General features: G+C 47.9%; 2 protein-coding genes across 2 annotated transcripts in view; both read right to left on the reverse strand.

Moving 5' to 3' along the window:
* Positions 1-4,432, reverse strand: part of dpysl2a (dihydropyrimidinase like 2a) — a 33,952-nt gene extending 29,520 nt beyond the window's left edge. Inside the window, exon 1 of the mRNA XM_076269510.1 lies at positions 4,151-4,432. Coding sequence (XP_076125625.1) covers positions 4,151-4,192 — 42 coding nt within the window. The 5' untranslated portion in view covers positions 4,193-4,432. The remainder of the gene's footprint in view (positions 1-4,150) is intronic.
* A 5,023-nt stretch (positions 4,433-9,455) lies between these two features.
* Positions 9,456-10,000, reverse strand: part of bnip3la (BCL2 interacting protein 3 like a) — an 11,797-nt gene continuing 11,252 nt past the window's right edge. The window contains exon 6 of the mRNA XM_076269551.1: positions 9,456-10,000. This exon is cut by the window's right edge and continues 1,650 nt beyond it. The gene's annotated coding sequence lies outside the window, so the exon portion shown is untranslated.

Raw genomic sequence — 10,000 nt, forward strand, 5'->3', positions numbered from 1 at the left:
TCCCTCCCGTGCGGTTCTATAGTGGGAAACACAGACCCTCCCGTGCGGTTCTATAGTGGGAAACACAGAGCCTCCCATGCTGTTCTATAGCGGGCTTCCAGCACCAACCCACACAAACAGCAGAACTCCCGCCAAGTCAAGAACTCAAAGCCACTGACACCCACCACAGCAGCTAAACAAAACACACACACACACACACAGCATGCATGTCTATCTCTGTCACACACACCCACACCCCCAGCGTGTGTGTCAATGCTGTCAGCTGTCTGCAGAGGGGCAGTGTCTTGAGCACAGCAGTCATGCTGTGCACACGCATACGCACACACACACGCACACACACACGCACACACACACACACACGCATACGCACACACACACGCATACGCACACACACACACACACACACACACAGCAGTCATGCTGTGCACACACACGCACACACACACGCACACGCACACGCACACGCACACACACACACACACGCACACACACACACACACAGCAGTTATGCTGTGCCATCATCCATTGTGTAATAACACACTCTAACACATCATATAAATGAGCTATAACACATCATAATAACACACCTTTACACAGTACTGAGTGACATTACTTTTATGGGTACACACACACACACACACAGACACACACACACACACACAGAGTGGATATCACCACCATCCTCAGCAGCCCTTGCTGAAGCAGATCTCAACCAGGTTACACACATGGCAATTATCCCTGGGCAGAACAGATTCAGTTACTCTCTGTTTAGACCTCACAGAGAGAGAGAGAGAGAGAGCGAGAGAGCGAGAGATAAAGAGAGAGAGACAGAGAGAGAGAGCAAGAGAGAGGGTATCATCCCTACGCTTCATGCCATGTAATTATTTGGACGTTGAAAAACGATTAGGCTGACCTGTGACGGTGTAATTAATGGTAATTACTGATGGCCATTGATCAGCAGGCAGCAGCAGTCAGTAGTCACCAGAATCCACAAGCATTAGAGCTATTCACGTGTGTGTGTGTGTGTACGTGTGTGTGTGTGTACGTGTGTGTGTGTGTGTGTGTGTTTGATCAGGCAGCAGTCACCACCCAGGAGCAGTAGAGGAATGCCAGAATCCCAGAGCATTAGAGCTCTACACTACACAACTCACACATCTATGCTAACATAACCAATCAACATGATGATGGCCATTATTAGCCTGTGTGTGTGTGTGTGTCAAGTGGTTCTGTAGCATGTATAAATGTCAGCCTTCACACAGCATTTGTCCCAGTGGGTGCCATGACGACACTGGAGCCCCAGGCTGTGGCGAGGAGACTGCAGTGATGAAAGCTCACATGTGCTGTTTTAGCTCTAAAATATCCCTGCCTGCCTGCCTGCCTGCCTGTCTGTCTGTCTGTCTGTCTGCGTGTCTGTCTGTCTGTCTGTCTGTCTGTCTGCCTGCTGTTCTACTTGACCACTTATATTCCTCTCTGATTAGACCTGTGCGGAACACTTTTATACTCAGAATCCTTTCTGTGATTCAGCCCATGTTGTTCTAGAACTAGAACATCAATCTCTTATTTAGCTTGCATTCTTAGCACTAGAACATTCCTCTCTAGTTCAGTATGTGAGGTTCTAGCCCTAGAATATCTCTCAAATATCTTACTCAGTTTTTGTTGTTCTAGTAATGGAACTTTCCTCTCTGGTTGTGTTCATGTCGTTCTAGCATCCCTCTCTGGTTCTGCTCATGTCGTTCTAGCAGTGGAACATCCCTCTCTGGTTCTGCTTATGTCGTTCTAGCACGGAAACTTCCCTCTTGTTCAGCTTGTGTGGATAGGAGTGGTGTGACCTGCTATATGCGTCTGTAGCCACAGATCCTCCAACATGGCAGCTATTGCTTCTACACACACACCTTGCAGAGAGCCCTTCAATCACTGCTAGTGCTTTGGCAGAACAGTGACAGCCCGCTCCAGCACTCCTCCTGCGGCTCCAGAGCATCCAGAGAGAGCTGTGCCTTCCAGCCCACCCAGCTGCTGAGCAGTCCTCATAACAATCCGCATGCAATCCTCACGCAATCCTCATACAATCCGCATGCAATCCTCAATCCTCACGCAGTCCTCACGCAGTCCTCATGCAATCCTAATGCAGTCCTCACGCAATCCTCAATCCTCACGCAATCCTCACGCAATCCTCACGCAGTCCTCATGCAGTCCTCATGCAGTCGCGTTCTGTTTGGGTTTTGCGAGAGGCTTCCATGTTGCACCATGTTGATTGGCTGAGGTAGTTTATGCCGTGTCTGTGTCACTGTGTTTGTTTCCCACTAACAGAATTTACAGAGCCAGACACAAGCTTTTATTTTTTGACTCTTAAACACTGTATTGAGAAGCAATGTAAGGAGCAATGTAAGGAGCAATTTGTTAAATTGGAGGGAACCTGTGAAAGTTTATTAGAATAACAGACCACACCTTTAAGAGCCTGGCACAGGGAAGAGGTGGTACAGAGCGGGCGCAGAGCGGGCGCAGAGCTAAAAAAAACGGCACAGAGCTGACTAGACTGGTCACGGTACACAGCGGGCACCCAGTGGGCATGGAGCTAGTACAGAGTGGGCATGGAGATAGTACAGAGTGGGCACAGGGTTACTACTGGGCTCACAAGCTCGATGGTGTTTTATGCCCCCAACGTCGTCTTCCAGGCAGCGCTGCCACCGTCGACGTAAAGGCACCTTATCCTAAACCAAACCCCAACCTTAACCCATGCTAACCATAGCGCCTTCCAGGCAGCGCTGCCTTGAAGACAACGTTGGGGGCATAAAACACCAAGAAACGGCTCACTGGGGCGGGCACTGTACGGGCACAGAGGTGGCCTGGCACAGAGCGGGCTGAGGGTTTGTCAGCTTCCTCCGGCTGTGGGCAACACTGACAGCTGAAGTCGAGAGTAACACACCTCTCTGCTAGAGTCAGGCATGCTTCTAGAATCAGACATAGCCTAGGCTACACCTCTCTGCTAGAGTCAGACATGCTTCAGCCCTTGGCCACAGACACGCTTCAGTTGCTGAAGAGAGATGCTCTGGTGGGAGCATCCTCTCCTGGGTGCACTCCTGTGTAGGCTAGCCTATATGCTGGTCAATATCCCTATTTGGAGAGGACAGGGCTGTTGAGAAATAAGATTGCAGAGCGTTTTGCGGTGCTCATCTTCAGCTCGTTTTCGTTCTGAGCTCACTGAAGCAAAACCTCTCTCGTGCTCGCTGCTATCATCAAAGGACGTGGGATGCATCCATTGACCTACTTTTCAAAAGAGGATTTTCATCCCGCTCCTCCAGAGACGGTTCTCTTCATTTGACATGGTTATCAAACCAGTAGGCTGCCGGGCGGTGGGGGTGGAGATACAGCCTATTGTATGAAAGGGCAACGCTGGCTTTTTGCAAATATTGCAGGGCAAAACAGCATTAAGTCGTTGTAACTGCGCACAAATAAGATTTAAGAAATTTCCAGGAATATCCGGTGGTTGATCTTGAATTAAGATGGGATGACTGATGAGGCAAACCAGCCCTACCGAATGAAATGGCACAAAGCTAATCGTTCCAGCAGTCATACATGAAACGGGCGGATCAATTGTGCTGCCTCTTAACGACACACCAGTCCACACAACATTGATCCATTAACGAACAAATCAAACGGGCATATTCGTTCACAGTGCAATGTCAAATGACTTTGAGTGAGATTGTGTAACTCGCGATATTGTTCCCTACAGACAAATAGGACACCTCAGATATTTAGGCTGGTTATGGTAATGCAATAGTCTATTATAATAAGGAGAGAAAAATCGGCACCTTGCAAAACCATTCTAGACGCCTGTGTAATGCTTGTTGAATAGCATCGGGGTCGCATTATACACATTTGGGTTTAATTAGTGCTGAAATGTGCGACCCAAGTGACACTGTCCTGTAGACATCGTTTAGCTGGCGTCGTGCAAAATCAAACGTCCAGTTAACATGAAGTGAATTAGAAGCAGACTGCGACGTTGTAGCACTATCTCTGCTCTCTGAGGTTAATCCTCTCGCTTGGCATTCGGCAGCACTGATTGTAGGTTGACGTTACACCGCGCGCGTCCGACTGACAGTCGAAATATTTTTTTTCCCCCTAGGAAAAAAGAGAACAACTATCTCCTTACCGTGATGCGGGGGATGTTTTTCTTGCCCTGGTACCCGGACATTTTGCTGGTAGATAGTGTTCGTCACCTCTCAGGCGTTAGCCACAAACCGCTAGCTACGGGAAGAATTGATGCTGAGAGCCTCCGCTGCTAGAGAATAGACGACGCCCAGCGAACGTGACACCCGTTGTCTCTCAACCCTAAAGAACAGCGACAGGCTGGTGGCAGTAACGCTTCGCTTCCACCGAGTAGGTTAAAACTGGCTGCTTTGGAGAAAAATAAATTGCTCGTCTCAGTGACAGCCTTTCCTCACGTTTCAGCGCTGCGCGAGCCAATTTAGACAGTCGCCGACAGGGAAAGATTTCAGGGCCACCGTACATGCGCAGTGCCCCGCCCAGCTCAATAGACGGCCACCCGGCTACATTCATTTTATTATAGGCTACAGCGAGCTGGTAGTTTTCTTATGCACTATTTGTATTGCACTTTTACATTTTGGTGTTTTTTATGCTGCTTTTTAGAACCATTCTCATTATTTGGACACAATGATTCCACCGGCTGAATGGTTACTTACCCTGCAGGCAAGCGCAGCCGAGATCACAAAGGCATGCATTAAACATGCTTTATTAATGAACAATATGCCACTAATAAGGGGCCATGCACCGCCGATGTGACAGGAATCCAGTTGCACAGTTAGCAATTTAGTATTTTAGTGTTCAAATAGCCTATATTTTATAAGTGTTTGGTGACTGGATTGGAATACTCAGCCCATTTGGGTAGCAATATTCACCACTGCATGAATGGTTTGTATGTAGGTTACTGCATAGGCTACAAGTAGGCTATTGCTGATATCTTCATTGGTAACAGATGGACAGCTTTGCTTAAAGTGCAGCAAGGTCTGAATGTTCTGTTCCTGAAATTCAGAAATGTCTGAATAACAACCTAGGTGTATGAATGTGCTCTGACTGCTACCCAGTGTTGTTGTGGTCAGACTGAGCTGGAGAGGTCTCTCCTCTCCTCCACCCCCTCACCCAACTCCCACTGGCCACTCACATTAGCCAGGCATGGTACACATGTCAGGCAGCCTCCTCTCCTCTCCTCTCCCTGCTGCTCCCAACCCCACTGCATGCAATCTCAGAACACCTGCCTGCAGCCAATCACATCCATGGAACACTCAGGCCCCTCCCCCTCAGCATCTGATGTTGCCATGGGAGACCGGCTGGGCTGCCAGGCAGTGGGAGAGAGGCTGCTGTGCTTTGTGTGGCTCCCTCCAAGTGCTGTGACCAGAGTGCAGAGAGTGGCTCTTTGAGGGTGGCTATGGGAGGATGGTGCTGGGGCTCTCAGTAGTAGCACAGCGGCCGAGAGGCCCAGTATGCAGCATCGGGGCAGGGGGTCTGGAGAAGGGTTGAGTCTGGGCACCTTTATCACATGAGTGTGTGCATCATAACAAGCCAAAGACACAGTGTGACTGTTGGCAACATACACATACACACACACACACACACAAACTGAACCCATCTTACTAATGTAATGTGATTTATGTGAATGTGATCGAGACACCGTATTAAACCAGGACACACTGAAATAAAGAACACAAAATATGAAAGAAAATAAATGGCAATATAAATACTGGATCATGTACTGTATGTCCAAGATTTCTTCCTAAAGATGTTTCCCCCTCTTGGCTCCAACACAGATCCCCTGCACCCTGACATGTTATGGTGAGAGTGAACAGTACCCAGTATAGCCATCGGGAGGCAGTGGCGAGTAGACTCTCTGGGTGGGAGAGGTCTGAGCTGGTTACATGCGCTCAGATGACATCAGGCCCAGATCTGGCCCAGCGGTCAGCAGGTGTTGGAGTGGGCCTAATAGTCCTCCTATATTCAGCAGGTGTTGGAGTGGGCCTAATAGTCCTCCTATTCAGCATGTGTTGGAGTGGGTCTAATAGTCCTCCCCTAATAGTCCTCCTATTCAGCAGGTGTTGGAGTGGGCCTAATGGTCCTCCTATTCAGCAGGTGTTGGAGTGGGCCTAATGGTCCTCCTATTCAGCAGGTGTTGGAGTGGGCCTAATAGTCCTCCTATTCAGCAGGTGTTGGAGTGGGTCTAATAGTCCTCCCCTAATAGTCCTCCTATTCAGTATGTGTTGGAGTGGGCCTAATAGTCCTCCTATTCAGCAGGTGTTGGAGTGGGCCTAATAGTCCTCCTATTCAGCTTAGTCATGTGCAGTCGAGCCCACTGTGAACTCATATCACTGGAGACAAACATTCACTTAGGCTGACATACACACCACACACACACACAGAGAGAGAGAGAGAGAGAGAGAGAGAACAGGGCCAGATTGCCATTTAGATTATTGTACCTTTTAATGCAAACAGCATGAGAGATGCCATCACAGGTATAATAGCTTATTCATTACACATCTTACACAGGAAGTCCGAGACCGGATAAAAGCATTAAAAAAAAGCTTTGGCTGAATGACATCTGTCTCTGAACAGTGCGAATTCTGTCGGGTGAGTAGCTAGGACCCAAGAGGAAAATGAACCGTTGTTGTCCTTGTGAGTAGGAGAGGTCGAGAGGAGCCACACTCTGACCCTGTGCTGGGTTCTCAAAACACACTCTCAGGTCTGCCACACCTATGAGCGGTTCTCTGGAGAACAGTTCTCCTGAAGCGGTCCATGCCAGATATCTGCTCTCTCTGATCACCCCCCCCCCCGCCCGCCCTTCCCCTCCCCACACCATAACACCAGACTCCTGCGCCTCCTCTCAGACGTCTGAGTGCTCCTCCTGTCTGCTAAATTCAGTCAGTCCTGGGAGACCGATTCAGAGGTTCCTGGGTGTGGTGTGTAGTGTGTGTGCAGTCCAGGAATAGTCTGTGAGGAGTGTGTTAGCAGTGAAGAACAGGAGTGTGTGGAGGCGTTGGTCTGAGGGGCACAGCAGTCTGAAGAGTTACAAACAACTTCTTGAGCTCATCTTAATCATCAGACCGACAAACACACAAATAAGCAAACATCACAAGTCAATCATGATTTACACAAAAAAGTTCCATTTTGATGGTGACCTTTTAAACCTTACAGGATATTCACTGCTTTTTATTTATCTAAATTACAAGTCACATCCTCAGACACAAACCAAGGCAGACCGTGTGTAAGACTTGCGTATGTTCACACAATCACATGTCACTTACCAGTTAGGAAGTTTACTATTAATGAAACTGATTGAAGCCCAGTGTAAAGTCCATGTGGAAAACTCTATAAAAGCTAGATTGCTGCAACACTACTGTGCAACTTTGGGCAGCCGTGGCCTACTGGTTAGCGCTTCGGACTTGTAACCGGAGGGTTGCCGGTTCGAACCCCGATCAGCAGGCGCGGCTGAAGTGCCCTTGAGCAAGGCACCTAACCCCTCACTGCTCCCCGAGCGCCACTGTTGTTGCAGGCAGCTCACTGCGCCGGGATTAGTGTGTGCTTCACCTCACTGTGTGCTCATTGTGTGTTGAGTGTGTTTCACTAATTCACGGATTGGGATAAATGCAGAGACCAAATTTCCCTCACGGGATCAAAAGAGTATATATACCTATACTTGCACTAAACTACGTGCGTAGAAGTACACCTGCACAACTATCATCACTATGAAAGTGTTGTGATGAGTGCTGCTCTGAGACTGGTGTTGAGTGGACACAGTCTGCTCTGAGATGGATGTTGCACCTACTGGTGACTCCCTGTAGTCCTGCGGTACACAGGACTGGTCAGGGTGAAATCTCTCTACGCTGGACTCTAAACATAAGTTACTGCAGAATGAGCAAAATACACCTACACCACTAGCATTGTCCTTGGTTCAGTTCTGGGGACATTGTATGTAATCATGAACAAAAAAACACTGATATTTACATTAGAAGGTAAATTGCAACTTTGCATTTACTGTTTACTAAAATGATTGAAATGATAAAGAAAATGCATTTAGGCACAGAGATACAAAAAGGTACAGAGATGTCAATTGAAGCGCTTGTATTGAGTCGCTCCAGATGACATCCGTTTCATATTTTACACGAGGCGGGATCGTCGTCCTGTTCCATGCAGTTCCCGTGACAACACCAGAATAAACCATGCACCAGCGGAGACCCACTGAGGGCCAGGAGTCATGCTTTCCCTGTCCGCAAGTTTTCCCATAATCCCACTGTAACAACACACACAGGCACGCACTCTCACATGGTATCAGAATCACACACACAAGCGCACAAATACACCACTGCAGTCGCCATGCACCTATGGTGATAACCACACTATGTCCTTACACTTACACTGTCTCATAGTAGCCCCACAACACACACTCACACAGACATGCACCTATGGTAATAACTACACTATGTCCTTACACTTACACTGTCTCATAGTAGCCCCACAACACACACTCACACAGACATGCACCTATGGTGATAACCACACTATGTCCTTACACTTACAGTCTCATAGCAGTCACACACACACACACACACACACGTGCACGGTCCTCCACTCCTCTCCTGTTACAGATTATTTTTCCAGCAGATACAAAATGCATTAGACGTCCGTCCGTCTCAATGAAACTTAAAGGTGCACAGACAGAGTGGTGCGTTATTTCCTTCACAAAAAATGCTGCATGATGAGTGGGAATATGAAGGTGCTATGTGATGGCACTGGTGCTTTGGTGAAGAACTGCTAGCCTCTTGGCGATGCTAAAGATGGGCTAACAGACTCTGCAAAAGGCCTGTGCTAGGCTAACTGTGCTAGGCTAACTGTAGCAGCACACATCAGACTGCTTCTATGTAACACACTACATGCCTAACAGGCTATAATAATCCACCCAGCAGATGCCGAAGTCGATTCTATTGCTAATCTATCACAATGAACGAGTCTGGACTACACTACACTAGTACACTGAAGGAACATTGACAGAGCATGTGGTTAGCTAGCATGCTGAGTGAACGTCTTGGGAGACTTACCTCAGCATTAACTAACTGACCGTAGGCTCTCATTTAACAGTTTGAGTCCATCTATTCTACTATTACAAAACCCAAATATAAAATCCACCCTCACGGTGCTAGTCCATCCCTGTGTGGCGCACCACAAGTGGCAACAAAGCCCCCTCACATTCACCTGCTCAGCCTGAATCCAAAATGAAACTCCTAAATAGAATAACATCATTTATGTGTTTTTTTTAACGATAAAACATTTGTTTCCATAGTATCTTTAAACACTGATAGCCATAAATGTGTGAGCAGACACAGGAGAGGCGTATGAGGGGGTGAGGCAGTGAAGTGAAGGCAGGAAAAAGATGGGTCATGTGACACCCAAGGTTGCATTTGGATCTTTAATGTCAGTTTACCTTCCCAATATGTGAAAAACAAAAGAAACTACAAAGCTCGATTCATAATAGCCACCATCCGCATTACTGGATAAAAGAAACACAAAGCATTCTGGGTAACTCACGAGGGCCCTGCCCTCCAAGCGAATCAGTCAGTCCTCCTTTCTAAAACACCTTCAAAGGAAAATAAAACACAAACACAATGTTGTGCGTCTTCTTTTCTAATCATTTTCTAATCAAAAATAAAACTACACAGACGATGGTGTGCGTAATGGAGATTCATATCAGGTTTCCTACCCCACAGGCCACCTGGTTGCTGCCGGACCGGGGCCGCATAAGGGCCACATCGGGGCCGGACCGGGGCCGCATAAGGGCCACATCGGGGCGGACCGAGCAGCTCCCAGGGCTGGGGCCGGCTAGTTTATCTTGCTGTTTGGAGCTACACGCTGGCTGCACGTCATTCACAGTTCGTCCCCAAGTTGATAACTCCCTATGGACACTTCACAAGATGCAATACACGAACATGCAATGGAGGGC

This window comes from Alosa pseudoharengus, unplaced genomic scaffold, assembly GCF_046254945.1.
Source record: "Alosa pseudoharengus isolate Yale_2024_CS ecotype anadromous, Long Island Sound unplaced genomic scaffold, YU_APseudo_1.1 YU_APseudo_1.1_scf_6, whole genome shotgun sequence".
NCBI lineage: Eukaryota > Metazoa > Chordata > Actinopteri > Clupeiformes > Clupeidae > Alosa > Alosa pseudoharengus.